Here is a 17,906-nt window from a genome sequence, read left to right on the forward strand (position 1 = left end):
CCTATACCCGGGGCCTTCAGGTCTGGCTGGAACAAGGTTCCTTTCCTCCCGCCTGTTTGTTTAGGTGGTGGGAGGCTCGGACAATGGGTGTTTGTGCCGAGGTAGGCAGGTGTGCGGGGAAGGCCGCTGTCTTTCCTCTGTCAGCACTCCCTCCACACCCGTCATTAGGCAGGGCCTGCTCAGCGGGGTATGCCATTATGTCTCCCCGGGCTGATGTAATTATACATTGACATAATTAACCCAGCGAGCGCATTAGGCAGGCCAGCTAAAAATTCATCTATAATTATTTGTTGTGTGCATGCTAATGAGTTCATCTGCACTGCCTTTGTACAACACGGACAAATTAATTTACAAGTCTGGATTTTTTAATAAGTTCAAGAAAACGCTTCCTATTGTGTCCTGGTTTTTGAGAAAGGGGGGAAAAGGCAACAGGCACTTGCCAGGGTCGGGGAAGTTAGATAAACACTGGAGGGTGCTGCTCCAAGAGGCCATGGAGGAGGGCTTACTCTGGTTCCAAGGAGGTGGAAAAGATCCAGCTGATGGCTTGAGCACCGGCTGCCATGAGCCCATCCAATCCAAAAGCTTATACTCAGGTGATAAAATGTCACTGACCCCCTTCCGAGAGTCAGGGATTGACGTTTTGTTTCGCTCGGAGGCCCTGCAGGTCCAGGGTGCTGCCTTGTGCGCTCTGTCCAGGGGAAGCTGAGCTCAGGTGGCCCCTGGAGAGGCTGGAGGAGGGGGTTGCGGAGATACTCATACAGGTTCAGCAGGTTCCAGGCTCTGTCTTTCCCCCTCATTCACTGTTAACAGGGTAGAACACGGTGGGTAAGCTCACAGAATCTGAAGTCCAATTTTGGGTCCAAATCCCTTGGGGCCTTGAGCCTCAGTTTCCTCACTTATAAAGTGAGAAAAACGTAACAGTGCCTACTTCCCAGAAACTATTATTGGAAGATTAAAACAGATGAGAGAGGCAGTATGATTTAAGGACCTTTGGACAGTTAGAACCTTCACTTTCTCACCTGTAAAATGGGGCAGCACATGTAAGGCGTGGTTGTGAAGACTGGGCAAGAGAACATGTATAGAGATTGCACAGTGTGAGGTGTAGCAGGGATTGCTAAGTGTTGACTGCTGAGAGGAGGCAGTGCTCCTGGTCTCGTGGTGCCCTGGGGGCTGGCTGGCTGCATTGTGACCTCTGTGAAACCTTGGGACAGGAATAGCCTCATATATCTCAGCAGTCCGTGGGAGATCCAGAATCCAACAGTTCTCCTTTGAATGTCACTTTGGGATCCAAAGACTCCAGCTTAGAAAGCCACACTGTGGAGGGACCTATCAGGTTAATTTGTGCAACACCCCTCACTCCAGTACACAGATGGGGAAAAGTGGGGTCCAGTGACTTCACAGAAGTCTGCCAGCACATTGGTAGCTGGGCCGAAATGGCCTTGGGCCTCTTCTTCCCATTATACTGCCTCCTGGCTCCCCAATTTGAGGGAGAGTTGGGGAGGGGTTCAGATGACTCAGTCAATGTCAGGCTACGATGAATCCTAACAGCCAAAGTATTTGAACATTTTAGAATTCATTCAATCTTCACTACAACACTGTGAGGTAGGTATTGTTGCATTCCTATTTTACAGATAGGGAAACTGAGGCACAGGGAGTGTGTGAAGGTAAAGCCTGGTATGGTAGATACTGCCATCTCCATTTCCCAGACAAGGAAATGAAGGCCCAGAGAAGAGGTGCCATGTGCCCAAGGTCACCTTGCTCAGAAGTGGCAGAGGTGGGATTTGAACCCAGGTAACTCTGCTGTGGGCCAAGCTGCCTTGGGGTAGGACATGGGGGATTTCTTACTATTGGGTCAGGAGCACAAGACTGAGGGCTCTGTTCTTGGCCTTGCTGCTGGCTTGCTGTGTTACCTTGGACAAAGCACCAGACCTCTCTGGGCTCTGGACTCAAATTCCTATTTTAAGTATATCCTGGGCATACAATCAACATTGGATGTCATCAGATAGGGGTGGAGTCCTGCTGAAATGAGTGCTTTGGCCCTGGGCCTACTCCTCAGAGCTGGGATGCTCAGGGAGGGTGATTATTAAACGCCTTCAAGCTGAACTTCTGTTGTTTTAAACCACCCAGTTTGTGGTAATTTGGTATGGCAGCCCCAGAAAACCCATACACTGTGCTCTGGAAGCTAGATGTACAAAGTCAAGGTATGGGCAGAGCCATGCTTCCTCCCAGCTTCTGGTGTTGCTGGCATCCTTGGCATGTAGCGGCATCCCTTCAATCTCTGCCTCCATTGTCACATGGCTTTCTCCTGTGTGTGTGTCTCTCTCTCCTTCTAAGGACAACAGTCATACTGGATTAGGGTTCACCCTAATGACCTCCTTTTAACTTGATTACAGTTGCAAAGACCCTATTTTCAAATAAGGTCACATTCACAGGTACCCAGGGGGACACAGTTCAACCCATAACATGTGGTAACTGATTGGGTACAAACTGTGAGAAAGGCCCACTCCTCTCCTGCTGCATCCATTTCACCTGTTGTTCAGGGAGACAAGCTTGTTCTATACGAGAAAGCAGCAGGTTCTGGGCTCTGATCCACCTGCATTTTCATTCTCTCCAGCTACTGAGGAATTAGGCTGTGGGTTGAGTAGGGTCCCTGCTCTGAAAAGTACACAGCAACGATGATACTCATTTCCCTGGGCATTTTCTACTCGTTATTTCCTCCCCAGCACAGTGGAAGTCCCAGATGTGACAGGGTATGGGTAAACTCACTTCTTCCTACTTCCCCTATTTGGGAGAAGTTCACAGAGCCCATAGCTACATTGTTGGGGGTTGGGTCAGGGAGGGAAAAAATTACTAGCATCCAGAAGACTGGAACGTTCTACCAAATTATATGTATGCAAAATGCTCGGCCGCGGTGGCTGGCAAATCCAAGGGCTTCCCACTTACTCTGTCTAATGGTATTGTTCGGCACATCAGCTGAATGTCACTGGCTGCTCTTACAAACACAAAGAGAAATGACAAAAGATCTTTAAAATGTTTGGAAGAGGCTTCTCAGAGAACCTGATGGCTACAGGGGCCTGGGAAATCTTGCTTTCAGTCCTCAGTCCTCCTTTGAGGTGTCTGTTTGGGGCAGAATAATGCCCCATATCCCCGAGGTGTCCCATCCTAACTCAGAACCTGTGAATATGGTATGTTACATGGAGGAGGGAATCAAGGTTGCAGATGAAGGTGGCAGAGTCAGAGAGAGAGTGAAGGCCCTATGCTGGCTTTGAAGGTGCAGGAAGGAAGCAGAAAGGTGACACGAGGCATACAATGTGTTCAAAGTTTCAGTGCTGCGCCAGGTGCTCTCAGGCTGCTCCCCATGTCAAGTGACTGTGCCTGGGGAAGTGCTGGGTCCTGTCGAATCCCCAGTCTCCAAAGTGACCCGTGTGCCCTGGTGTCTGGCAAACCTCATACTCTGGTGTCAGAAGTGACAGAACATCCCTGAAGCCAGGGATGCCCAGGTTTCCGCCGGGCTCAGCATTTCCACTAGAAACCTTTCGGCCAACACCTGCAGCTGCCCAGAGCCATGAGGGGGACTTAAATTTTCCCCCCTTCACTCCTGCAACATACAGATGGTCCACATATAGACAAGGGCAGTGCAGAGGGAATCCAACGACCCGAGATCCTGCCTTAAAAAACTGCCAAAACAGGGAACCCCAAATCAGACATGGATTAACTGAGCACATTGGCAGACTCGAAAGATCAAGCAGGAACCATTGGGGTGGCAGGTCCTGGCAGGCGTGCGGGAAGGGGAACACCATTAGGAGGCAGAGTGCCTTGTCTTACAGCCATCAACCTGCTCTCTGTGCATAAATTGCTTAATAAAATGACTAATTCATTTTGGTTACATTGGATCTAAACCCCTAGAGAATACTGCCAACGAATTTATAATATTTCAATACCACAGCAGGCTTTCCAAAGGCACTGTAAAACATCTATTCCACTTTCCACCACTAGTTGATGCTGTTGGTGTTTTTTAAAAAGGGTCTGGGGTTGGAGGGTGGGGGGAGAGTCAGGAATCTAGGAGAAGCTGTCCCATTCCTCCCACGTGTCCATCTGAGGGAAAGTGGCATTTGGAGCTTTTTTAGGAAAGCTGGAACCGTAAAGGCTGTCCAAGAGGCTGTTTAGAAACACATATATGCAGAAGTATGCATGCGCCCCTCCAATATACTTCAAGACAGAAGTCTACTTCCATCTGGGTCCCGGCTCCAGGCTCCTGTGTGGGTGGCAGGCTCAGGCTATGGATGGTGGCAGTGGCAGTGAGAATAACTTTGATCCTTTAATCTTAGTTTTTTAATAGCAGAAGGGGTGTGGTTCCTTATACACAGCTGTGAGCTATACATATGTCCGCCCACCTTTTCTTCTCTCCATTGCCAGGGCTGGTTGTTTCAGGAGGTCTCCTGGCTTAAGCATGCACAGAGAGGCCTTCTTTCTTGGCACTGGGTGGGGATGGTAATAGTAACACCAACAATAACAATGACAACCACTGTTTACTGAGCATTTACTATGTGCCAGACACTCAGCTAAGGACTTTACACTTTTCACCTGGTTTAATCCTCCCAGAGGTACCAGGAGGTAAGTGTGCTTTTCCAGATGGGGAATCAGAGGCTCAGGGAGGTAGACAGTTACATTAAGCTTTTCCTTTTTATGGGTAAAGTAGTTTTTTATGTTACCCTTTGGTGTTCCCCTGACCCTACACTACCAACCAAGCAGAGGCATATGTGGGGAGGAAGGGAAGGAGGTGAGGACAGGCAGAGACAATTTCTCATTATACTAAAATCCATATTTCCTATATCTGTGAAGGGGGCTTATCCGCTAGGTGGCAGTAGAACTAGTCATTTGGGACAAACACAAAGCTAAATTCTTAACCTTCCTCTCCACTTCCACTAACATGTATTTCAGATGGTTCAGAGATTCAAATTTTTAAAAGTTAAGATCATAAAAGTACTAAATAAACCTATAACCTTGAGCTAAAAAGAGGCTTTTAAAATATGACATGAAATCCAGAAGCCATAAAGCATCCACAAACATTTTTTGAATGCCTACTATGCACCATATGCAAGAGACATTATAAACAAAAGGCAAACTAGGAGAGGAAATAGAAAATATATTTACCAGGACAAAGGTTAATATCCCTAGTATATGAAGAGCATCTACAAATCAATATGAGATCTCTCTGATAGAAAAATGGCCTAAGGGTACATGAACTAGTGATTCACAACGGAATAAATACGAGTGGTTCATAAACATACAAAAATATTTAATGTAACTAATAAATGAAGGAGTGCAAAATAAATCAAAGAGAAAAAAATTCGAATTCTCTCTGACCACTGATTCTGAGGTTGTGGTCAATACATGGCTACAATATATTTTCCTTCCCAAGTTTTCTTCCTTGTCCTGTGAACTATAGCACAATACCTATAAGTTGTGTGTTCCTGAGCACCTTAAATGCCCAGTGTTGGAGAGGAGATTCCGTAAATTACAATACAGCCACACAAGCGAGTGTGACACACAATGAACCAAAGTTACTCAGGATTTTTAATCACACAGGGGAAAATGATGCTTGTGGTGGGTGAAAGGAAACAGGATGCAAATGATTCATGTAGAATGAATGACGATTTTGAAAAAGTACGTGGGGAAAAAAGGTCAGAAAGAAAAGCAACAAAATAGTCCCACTGCTTTTCTAGTAGGTAGTTTTCTCTTTCTACTTTTCTGTATTTTCTGAATTTGACAGTGTGCATACGGGACTTTTATAATTGGGGAGAAAAAAATTTTAAATCCCTAAATATCACAAAGAATTTTCCTATTCCATAGACTCAGTAACCCTGTTGGCTAAACAGCTCACTTCACATCTGTAACAACTGACAGAACCTTGTGAAATCAACAGCAAACACTTGTGACTCTGTAATTTATCCCCTGATGTCAGCGTTGCAATGGGCTACTGATTACTAAACCCTCCAAATGCTTTCATGCACAGCATATCAAATCCTCAGGTCAACGTATGAATAGGTTTTATTATTATCCCTTTGCTAAAGACACAGAAACCAGAGCTCAGAGAGGTTCAGGCCCTGTCCAAGGTCACACAGCTCAAAAACACCAAGCTGACAGTCTACCACCTGTGTCTGCCGCTGTAGCTCAAGCTCCTAAGCTGACCACCTTTTTGCCTCCTGAGGAGGAGCAGGGAGATCTCCCATATCAGATTTTTTTTAAAAAAATAGGGTCTTTTTAAAAATATATATATTTTATTGAGTTTTTTACAGAGAGGAAGGGAGAGGGATAGAGAGTTAGAAACATCGATGAGAGAGAAACATCAATCAGCTGCCTCCTGCACACCCCCTACTGGGGATGTGCCAGCAACCAAGGTACATGCCCTTGGCCGGAATTGAAGCTGGGACCCTTCAGTCTGCAGGCCGATGCTCTATCCACTGAGCCAAACCAGGTTAGGGCCCGCATCAGATTTTTAAAAACCAAACTAAAGCAGAAAACACATTTTGGGGCACTCACCCCTCTAATCTTATCTCTTCAGCCTCCCTCTTACTTGCTCTTTGCTTATTTTGATTCTTTTCCTTTTTTTGCTTTTAACTAATCATTTAGTTAACAAGTTAGCTTTCTGAAGCTGGGTCGGTTCCTAGTGACTCTATGCACGTGATAAAGAAATCAGCCGTCATGGATCCAGAAGTCAGAAAGGTTTAAATCAAATCATCCTCCACAACAATGACATTAATTATGCTTTTAACACGTTTTACTGCTTTTTTTTCTCACTTCACGCCACATCTGTGTGAACAATATCCAAAAGATTTACGGTCTTCTTTCGTAATTACAGACATACAGGCTGCACACTTATCAAAATACTTGCTGAGCAATCACACTATATCGCATTCTCTGCCAAAGATTTGCGTTGGCAGCAGTCATTCAAAACAAAAATGTTGAATCAGGACTTGTGTGGCTTCGCAGAGGGGGGGCAGGGGGGGTATTTCCACAAATAATTTGCCTGTCAAGAAATATAAAAACAGGAGAGTGCATATCCTGGCAAATTTTCCTGGAGTGTTATTTTTATGGAGGGGGTTGGGGCCGTGTGTGTGGGGAAGACAGCGAGCAGGGTAGCTCTGAGCACCAAAAACACATCTGACATTTGGTTCTTGTGTCTGCGGATAAAATTTAATGAGAACAAAATATGTCTTCCTAATTCCCCCAAGAAATCATTAAAACATTTTGTTATTCTTAAATGTCTCAGAATGAATTAGAGCCCCTAAAGGGGCTGTTCGTATGGTACGTCTCCATCATTTAGGGCTCCTCATTCTCTAACTTGGTGACAGCTGGGGACATACGTTTCCCCTGCCCCTCCATTTCCGGGGAGGGAGCTGGGAAATCAGACGCGTGGAGTCAGCACCAGGCTGGGAACAACCCTTTGGGGAGAGGGCGAGGGGACACAAGGACCTTCTGGAAAGTTCCTGCCTGTCTTGGGGGCTCTCAAGGCCCCCCAGCTGGCACTGCAATCCTGGCCTTGTGATTGTGATAACAGCCGTATCTCCAGAGAGATGAGGGTCCCATAATGAACCCCAGAAATGAGACCTCCTTTTCAAATGGGGGCTGTAAGCGCCTTCTCATTCCCAAGCACTAGAGTTGTTGGCGTTCCCCTGGGTTTGTGACAGCAGGCTGGTTATTCGAGCAATGATCTGGTCACCTCTGCCACCAGAATGCAAACTCCCTGAGGGCTGGACTACCGTCTGCATCAGTGAGCTCATGGTCATGTTCCCAGTGTCTTGCAAGTGCCAGGCACACAGCAGGCACTCAATAAATGCTATCTGAGTAAATAAACACATGACAAGCAGAGGGCTTTTTATTCAAATAACCCTTCCTCCCCTTTCTGCATCTGAGTTGTATTTCTAATTCATTCACCGAACAGTTATTAGGTGCCTACTGTGTACGGTGTTCTGGGTTATAAAATTAGTATGACTCAGTTGCAGGCTTGGAGAATTTTACTTCTCCAAGGGAAGCCAGATACATGATAGTAGGTGTCACTTAGCAAAGTACCACTATGTGCCATGCTTGCTGAAGCCTCCCACAGCTGTATGAGGTAGGTCCTCATATTACTCCCAATCTATAGAAGAGGAGACTGAAGCTCAGGGAGGTGAATTAATTCATCCGCAGCCACCCCGTGAGTAAGTGATACAGGCAGGACTCCAACCTGGATCTGGCCCTAAGCCTGGAAACACAAGCCTGTATCAGTGCTGCCCCTGGTGCTATAGATGAGGTACTATGGGGCCCAGTGAAGGAGCCTGGTGTGAGGACTCCTACGAGGCAACTTTGGGCTCTGTACTGAGTCACCCTCCAATGTCATTTGTTTCAAGACCCTCCTGTGGGTCTTGAAAAATTGAAAAGAGTGTGAAATAGGAGGGTATATTTTTCCAAAATGTTTCGGAATAACTCTGATGAGGGTGAAGATCTTATAAACAAAAAGCTGCAAAGGACTCCCTCTTGCAACTCGGCCACCGACATGCCATCCAGACTGAGGAAGACCGGAAACTTTGGGGCCACGTGAGCCATGGCCACGGCCGCATCGGCAAGCACAGGAAGCACCCGGGGGGGCCACGGGAATGCTGGCGGCCTGCATCATCACAGGATCAACTTCGACAAATATCACCCAGGCTACTTTGGGAAAGTTGGTATGAGGCATTACCACTTGAAGAGGAACCAGAGATTCTGCCTAACTGTCAACCTTGATAAACTGTGGACCCTGGTCAGTGAGCAGACAAGGGTAAATGCTGCCAAAAGCAAGACTGAAGTTGCTCCCATCATTGATGTGGTGCGATCGGGCTACTACAAAGCAGCCTGTCATTGTGAAGGCCAAGTTCTTCAGCAGAAGAGCCGAGAAGATTAAGGGTGTTGGTGGGGCCTGTGTCCTGGTAGCTTGAAGCTACATGGAGGGAAGTTCATTAAAATGTCCAAGTACCTTTGTCTTCTGGTCTGAGTGTAGGTCCTTTGGCATCTCTACTTCCCTACCTGTACTTCGAAAACCTCCCTTACAGGTTCTAGGAGTTAGGGTATCAAGGCCTGGGGTCCTCTGCAAACTTCCGTGAGGAAGAAAGAAGCCTTTTGACCGATCCTGACTTGAACTTTTCATTTATAAAGTGAGAATGATACCTGTTGGTAACGCTTGTGTAGTTAAGTATTAAATAGTTGAAAGGTGAAAAAAAAAAAAAGCTGCAAAGGGCTTCTTGGATATGTCTGGTGTGGTCTTCAGGGGCTGCAGACACATGGCTATTTCAGTCTCACACTACAGGGCTATGCCATCTGGGGGTGAGAGTGGGGCAGGGCACAGAGCCCTGGGGGCGCTGTGCTGTTTAGCTCCAGCCATTCTCACCACCAAAGCATTCTCACTGAGAAAGCCCACATGGCCATGCTGCCTTCCTGAGAGTAGAATCAGGGCAGAGCATAGGACTGGGGCAGAGGGGGTCAAGGCTGCAGATGCCTCTGTAGGGGGCTGAATGGTGACCTCCAAGCATATGTCCATGTCCTAATCCCTGGAACCTGTGAATGTGACCTTATTTGGAAAAAGGGTCTTTGCAAATGTAATGAAGTTAAAGATCTTGAGATGAGATAGTCTTGGACTATCTGGGTGGGCCCTAAATCCAATGACCCCAAATCCTTATTAGAGAAAGGAGAGGGAGATCTGGGACACGAGACAAAGAGAGAAGAAGCCCATGTGAAGACAGAGGCAGAGACTGGAGTGATGTGGCCACAAACCCACCCTAATTCCAGGATGATCTCGTCTAGAAGTCCTTCACTAACTATACCTGCAAAGACCCCGTTTCCAAATAAGGTGACATTCTGAGGTTCAGGGTGGCCATGAATTTTGGGAGGATATTTTCTAAAGTTGCCCAAGACAGGTGAAATGAGGAACGCTCCCATCCTAAATTCAAAGATCCCATAAACAATTTTTATTTCAAATGTTAATGACTCTGCCTTCTCCGTGGCTTGGCTTACAGTGGGATCGCACTTTCCTCTTCAATCAAACCCCAATCAATACCCACAGCACTGATTCCTGCAGCTCATGGAAGGACGTGGGAAAGGTCAGGGGGCTGTCTGAGTAGAGGGAGTTAGCACAGTGGGGTCTCCTCACAGCTCCACCACTGTTAACAAATCACTACACCTTTCTAGGCTCTCTTTTCTGAGTCAATAAATGAGATGGTGGCAAAGGATGGGCCATTTTTAATAAGTCCAACTTTTTATAGAAGTATATCAAGAAATAGCATCTCCAGCCCCTGGAGGCCCCTCCCAGGAACTGTTGCCACTCGATGTCTAACAACACAGGTTAATGTTTTTTAAATTGAGGTGAAATTCTTATAACATAAAAGTAACCATTTAGAGGAGACCAAGATGGCGGCGTACGTAAACACCGGAGACCGCTGCCGCAAACAACCATTTCAAAAATACAACTAAAAGACTGAACGGACATCACCCAGAACCACAGGAAGGCTGGCTGAAGAGAGACCCTACAACTAGAAGGAAAGAGAACAGCAAATCGAGGCTCAGAGGCAGCGCAGTGTGGAAAATACAAAGGTACCGAGGTGCGCGCGCAAAGCGGGCTGGTGGCTGAGGGCGCGGTTGTCGTTTTCTGTCGGGAGTGAGTCTCAGACTCTGGGCTCCAGATCCGGGCAAGTCTCTAGGGACCCAGACTCAAACGGGAGAAGCGGGATTATCCGGCATCAGTTGGAACCTGAGGGCAGCTTTCTCTCCGAGGTTTGCAGCGGCTGCCGGGGTTCTGAGAAGCAGAGCCTCTGGGAACGGGACTGAGCGTGGCCATAACTGCTCCCTCCGCCCGCCCAAACCCTGCGCACAGCCATTTGCCGATCGCCTCAGGCAAAGGCTGGATTAGCGCCTCCCCAGAAGGCAGACGTTTTCCATACAGCTGATTCCTATAGCCAGTCGGCCTGGTGGTCAAACCCCTCTAGTGTTAACTACAACAATTAAGGCTTGACTAGAACAAGACTGCGCACAGAGACCACAAGGGGGTGCACCAAGAAAGCATAAAAGATGCGGAGACAAAAAAACATGACAGAAATGGAGGATATGGAGCTAAGAATTGCAATTTTGAGGACTTGCCATAAATTTGTGCAGAGCCTCACGAAAACTAATGAGACCCTCGATGCTACGATAAAGAAATTAGAAAGTAAGCATACACGGACTGAAATAAAGAATATTATACCCAATAGCAGACCAGAGGAGCACAAGAATCAAACCAAAGATTCGACAAAAAACACCCAATTGGAAAAGCAAAATGAAAAAAGAATCCGAAAGTGTGAAGATAGTGTAAGGAGCCTCTGGGACAGCTTTAAGCGGTCTAATATCAGAATTATTGGAGTGCCAGAAGATGAGAGACAGCAAGATATTGAAAACCTATTTCAAGAAATAATGGCAGAAAACTTCCCCCATCTGGAGAAAGAAATGGACTTACAGGTCCAAGAAGCGCAGAGAACCCCAAACAAAAGGAATCCAAAGAGGACCACACCAAGACACATCATCATTAAAATGCCAAGAGCAAAAGACAAAGAGAAAATCTTAAAAGCAGCAAGAGAAAGAGGCTCAATTACCTACAAGGGAATACCCATACGACTGTCAGCTGATTTCTCAACAGAAACTTTGCAGGCCAGAAGGGAATGGCAAGAAATATTCAAAGTGCTGAATACCAAGAACCTACAACCAAGATTACTTTATCCAGCAAAGCTATCATTCAGAATTGAAGGTCAGATAAAGAGCTTCACAGATAAGGAAAAGCTAAAGGAGTTCATCACCGCCAAACCAGTATTATATGAAATGCTGAAAGGTATCCTTTAAGAAGAGGAAGAAGAAGAAAAAGGTAAAGATACAAATTATGAACAACAAACATGCATCTATCAACAAATGAATCTAAGAATCAAGTGAATAAATAACCTGATGTACAGAATGAACTGGTGATTATAATAGAATCAGGGACATAGAAAGGGAATAGACTGACTATTCTTGGGGGGAAAAGGGGTGTGGGAGATGCGGGAAGTGACTGGACAAAAATCATGCACCTGTGGATGAACACAGTGGGTGGGGAGTGAGGGTGGAGGGTGGGGTGGGAACTGGAAGGAGGGGAGTTATGGGGGGAAAAAAGAGGAACAAATGTAATAATCTGAACAATAAAGATTTAATTAAAAAAAAAAAAATAAAGAGTAACACTAAAAAAAAAAAAAAAAAAAAAGTAACCATTTAGCCCTAACCAGTTTGGCTCGGTGGATGGAGCGTCAGCCTGCGGACTGAAGGGTCCCGGGTTCGATTCTGGTCAAGGGCATGTGCCTTGGTTGTGGGCACATCCCCGGTGGGGGGTGCTCAGGAGGCAGCTGTTGATGTTTCTCTCTCATCGATGTTTCTAGCTCTCTATCCCTCTCCCTTCCTCTCTGTAAAAAATCAAGAAAATATATTAAAAAAAGTAACCATTTAAAAGTGTACAAATCAGCAGCATTAGTATAACCACCACCTTTATCTAGTCCCAAAACATTTTTATACCCTTAAAAGGAAACCTGGTACCCATTAAGCACTCACTCCCCATTCTTTCCTCCCTGCCTGCCTGGTAATCATCAATCTGATTTCTGTCTCTATAGATTTGCCTATTTTGGACACTTCATATAAATGGAATCCTTTATTATGTGGCCTTTTATGATTGGCTTATTTCACCCAGGATCATGTTTTTGAGGCTCATCCACATTGTAGCATGTGTCAGTGTTATTCTTTTTACTAGTGGCCCAGGGCATGAAATTCGTGCACATTAAAAGGGAATTAATTAGAGGAAATATTTTAATATTGGTATTTGCCCTTCTCTATAATAGAAGTGTCAGAAATGAAAGAAAATTAGTAAAATGTATATGAAAATCTCCCTCCTGTCAGAGTCTGGAGCACACCACGGGGCCCAGAGTCAAGTCCCCGCCCACCCGCGTGCGCCTTGAAATCATGCAAGATCCAGCCCCAGCCAGCCCCAGCCCCATCAAGCCCCGCAGCGCAGGGGCACAGCCTCGGGTCCCCCGGTCCGGCCTCAGGTCCCCCTGGCCCCGGTGCAAGGGCTCGAGGGTGTGATGACCATTTGCATATTAGCTCTTTATTATGTAGAATTACTGAATCACAGTCCATTGAATGGACAGAGCTTATTTGTTTATCCATTCGTCCTTCGATGGACATTTGGGTTGTTTCCCCCTTTTGGTCACTGTGAATAGTGCTGACAGGTTAATTTTTGTCTGTCTTCAGGTTTTATGTAAATAGTGCAATATAGTACATGTTTTTTTGGGTTTGGCTTTTGCTGTAATCAAATTTTTGAGTTTGGCTGCACCATGTTGGAGGAAACTTTTGAGGTCTTTCTTTCAGCACACTCTGCTGGCAGAAAGCACTTGGTGCCATTTGTCCTCTGGCGGGGGCAAGACAGGCTTCTTGGATTCCCAAGAAAGTCCAGGTGGGAGACCATGCCAGGAGCCCCCCAAAGCTCTCTGGCTGACATTAGAAGGTAGTGGGGGAAGATGGAGGATCCATGTGGGGATGTCACACCAGACTGGGCACAGAACCTATCACCCCCCACAATCCCCACCCACGGAAGGCATGAACTTGCCCAGGAGTCTCAGCCTATTCCCAGACCCCACCATGAGGAAGCCCCTGTGTAATGGCTGTTTCTTCTAATTAATTCTTTAATTATGGAGCCCAAGCATTTCTTACCTGGTGTTTCAATTAATTGCTTGTAAACACTCAAGAAAGCAGCCTCAGCTTCCTGACTTCTTTTACTAAGGGCCACCACCTTTGGAAACAAAAGAAAAAGTCATGTGTAACCATGGTATGTGCCTACAAGCAAATTTGATCATTTTCAACCTGTGCAAACACAGGATGGGAGGTGGGAGAGGGAAAATGAAGGTTGAAAGTATGGAGTTAGAAAATTCAGGTTCACATCCCAGCTCTACTGCATTCTGGCTGTGTAACCTTGGGCAAGTCACTGGCCCTCTCTGACCCTCAGTTTCCCCATCTGTAAAATGGGAGTAAGTAATAGAACCTACTTCCTCGGCCTGTTGTGAGGATTAAATGAAGCTGCATATAAGCAGCTATTAGCACAGGGCACATAGTAGGTTATTGACAGTTACTATTATTATTCTTATTATTAAAAGGCCACACTGGATGTTCAAACATGACCCATGTTTTGAGGAAAAGGAAGGTACACTTGGGGAATATTTCTTGCCACTGAAAATTAAAGAGAAATCATGAAATCTCTAGTAAGATAGCAAATAACTTCAACAAATGTCAAGGGTGACAGGGTTATATGAAATAGTCCCTGGTATACCAAAGGCACCCAATAAACGCTTCTTGACTGATATACATGGGTGACTAACTCAGTGGTGAAGACCTACATTCACGAGCTCATTCACTTGCTCATAGGCTTTTCTTGTTCTGCCAGTTTGACTCCATGAGATGCATTTAAGAGAGACATAGCTGGGGCTCAGCTCCACATCCATCTGCTCTGGGCTCTGAATTCCGAGCTCTGGTCTCAAGCTGTTTTGATGGTGGCTCTTGATGGTGAGTCCCTTTGGCTTAATCCTGGCCTCCCCTGCATATGAGCTCCTGGTACCCATGTGCTACCATCCCTACCCTCCTCAAGGACATCCTGGGGCGGGTATCTCCCTTTGGACTGGAACAGCTTTATTCTCCCTGGCATCAATATACCTCTCTGTCTGGTGCCAACTTCCTAAACCAGCGGTCGCCAACCTTTCGGATCTCACCGACCACCAGTGGTCTGCAGACCACTGGTTGGCAACCGCTGTCCTAAACGATGAATCTATCAGAGCATCTACTTCTCAATCACCCTCTTTCAGAGTTGGGCTTTTCTTATGAATCCCAATGAATCCCAACTAAGAGGGTGTTTGTTATTGAATTCCTTCCCTCTGGGAGCACACTGTCTGGTGCACCGAGGGTGCTCAACACAATTTGTTGAAAGAACAAATCCAAGTGGGTTGCACCCACTTGGGTCCTGTCTGACACCATTCTGGAGAAATGACTGGGGCCAATTCTGAGACAGTCCATTCACACAGTGGCCAACTGAGGCACAGGCCCTGGAGACAGGCCACCTGGGTTCAAACCCAATAAGTTCTATCACTTACTATATGTGTAGCCTTTGACAGGCAGGACACTTAAATCCCTGTACCTCTACTTCCCCAGGTGTAAAATGGAGATAATATGATAACCTTCCTTAAATGGTTGCAAGAGGATCAAATGATTTAACACAGGTAAAGTCCTGTGTAAGACTCCTGGCATGCATTAAGCCCCATAGATATGTCACCTCTTGGTATGAGCAACCCCTTCCTTCTTGCCTATTATGGGGACAGGCTCTGCCCAGTGCTAGGTGGTAAGCCTCAGTTGTGTTCATCTCTGGTCTCCTATGGAGAGCACCTGAGCAGTGCACTTTGGGAAGAAGAATTAGAAAGTAGCTCCTCTAAGGCAGTGGTCGGCAAACTGCGGCTCGGCAAACTGCGCCTTGCGAGCCACATGTGGCTCTTTGGCCCCTTGAGTGTGGCTCTTCCACAAAATACCGACTTCTGTGCATGGGCCACGAAGTTCAATTGCACTGTACGTGCGCGCCCGCACGTGATATTTTGTGGAAGAGCCACGCTCAAGGGGCCAAGAGCCGCATGTGGCTCGTGAGCCGCGGTTTGCCGACCATGGCTCTAAGGCTTCCAAAATGGCAGCCATAAGTCTCATGTGGCTACTGAGCACTTGAAACGTGATGAGTCCAAATGGAGATGTGCTGTGAGTACAGAATACACACTGGATTTTAAAGACTTACTATGAAAAAACAGACTTTACTACAGTTTATTGGCATTTTTTATACTGATTACATGTTGAAATGATAACATTCTGGATATCATAGGTTAAATAAAACCTATTTATTATTATTCACGTTACCTGTTTTCTTTCTTTTTCTTTTTTTAAACATATTTTTATTGATTTCAGAGAGGAAGGAAGAGGGAGAGAGAGATAGAAACATCCATGATGAGAGAGAATCATGGATCAGCTGCCTCCTGCAAGTCCCCCACTGGGGATCGAGCCCACAACCCAGGCATGTGCCCTTGACTGGAATCAAAGCTGGGACCTTTCAGTTCGCAGGTCGACACTCTATCCACTGAGCAAAACTGGCTAGGGTTACCTGTTTTCTTTTACTTCCTAAAAATGTAGGAAATGCAAAATATAAAAATATATTCATGGATCTCACTGCATTTCTATTGGACAGCGCAGCTTGAAGGATTTACAAGATCCACATTGAATTCATTATTTAAGAGGGGTAGAGAGAAATGTATGGTGGATATTGAGCAAGTGATTTTTAAAAAGTCAGTTACAAAAACTCCTTAAGCTCTCTTGTTATTGTGAGAACAGTCTCTGATCTTTTGCCTTCCAGAGTGAATGAGAGTACTCTCATTCATTCAACAAACATTTCTTGAGCACCTGCTCTGTGCCAAGCACTATGGGCTGAGAACTCTGATGAAAGAGGCTGACTCAAGCCCCACCCATATTGACCTCCAACTGGGGAGACTGACATTATAGCAGATTCCCCAGATAATTAATTATAAGAGGTAAATGCTTCAAACAGGCCTTGAGTGTGTGCAAGTGGGGGAGGCTGACCCAGTTTGGTGGGTGGAACATCAGGAACTGTCTCTTCAAGAAGGGGAAGATGGTGGACAGAAAGAATGTTCTAGGATCCAGGCAAAGGGAAAATCACCAAGTGTGGGCAGATTTTTATTCTTGCTGAGATGGACAAGACACAGTTTCTGCTTTGGGGAATCACAACTAAGTGGGAGACACAGCTACGCCCAAGAGGAACCACAACATGGGAGGAGGTGATGCAAACACTGGGGATCCTAGAATAATGTGAGGGGGCAAATAATTCAGATTTTTTTGGGGGGCATTCCTGATGGGCAATAATAATAACAATAAATGTAATATTCATATGTGCCATATGCTCTTCTATTCATGATCATCTCTCTCCATAGACATACCAATCACTGAAGGTAGCTGCTGTCATTATCTCCATTGTACAGAAGAGAAAACCAAGGCTCAAGGAGGTTAAGTAACCTGCCTAAGATTACACAGTTAGTAAATGGTAGAGCAAGAGTCACACAGGTCTGGAGGTTCAAATTACTGTTCTGAATCCAGACAGTGGCCCCTTTCTCCTGGATAGAAAAAACCCTCCCAGCCAATAGGGACAGTCACTTGGACCCCCCTCCCCCCATGGATGCTGTTATCTATGGCTGTACCAGGTCAGGGGCTGCTGTGCTGCTCACCTGGAGCCCAAGAAAAGCCATAAGAAATTCATCTCCTGATCCCTGCATGGAGAATTATCAGAGTAGTCAGTGGAAAGTCTGAATGCTTCATTTTATAGTCATCACTCTGAGCATGTGTGGTGGCTGGGGTTTGGGGAAAGGCATTAGAATATTCCATGGACTTCTAAAAAGGAACCCTGGGTGGAAGTGGGGGAAAGTGCTAGAAGATTTCTTTAATGTTTCCCTGTCTCTGCCTACAGCACCCTCTATTTTTCATTCATGGCTCTTATCACTTTATAATGGTGTATTGTTTATATGTGACTGCCTTCTTATAGGTCTCCCTACTAGAGCTGTGCTGTCCAAACAGAAGCCACTAGCACATGTGGCCACTGAGCACTTGAAATGTGACTATTTCAAATTCAGATGAGCTGTAAGCATAACATATGGAATTTATAAGTCTTGGAATGTAAAAAGGATTACATAATATCTCAATAAATTTTACAATGATTTTATGTTGAAAATGATAATATTTTGGACATATTGGGTTAAAATATATTGTTA

At 45.7% G+C, this 17,906-nt stretch overlaps 1 protein-coding gene across 5 annotated transcripts in view; it reads right to left on the reverse strand.

Annotated features, from left to right (window-relative positions):
- The window catches only part of CUX2 (cut like homeobox 2), a 216,503-nt gene that overhangs the window by 37,763 nt on the left and 160,834 nt on the right, over positions 1-17,906 (reverse strand). For all 5 annotated transcript variants that reach the window (XM_070399228.1, XM_070399226.1, XM_070399225.1 and 2 more), the window contains one exon: positions 13,765-13,843. In XM_070399228.1, coding sequence (XP_070255329.1) covers positions 13,765-13,843 — 79 coding nt within the window. The remainder of the gene's footprint in view (positions 1-13,764; positions 13,844-17,906) is intronic.

The sequence above is a fragment of the Myotis yumanensis genome, unplaced genomic scaffold (genome assembly GCF_028538775.1).
Source record: "Myotis yumanensis isolate MYYU_CA2020_CCGP unplaced genomic scaffold, mMyoYum1.0.hap1 SCAF_19, whole genome shotgun sequence".
Classification (NCBI taxonomy): Eukaryota; Metazoa; Chordata; class Mammalia; order Chiroptera; family Vespertilionidae; genus Myotis; species Myotis yumanensis.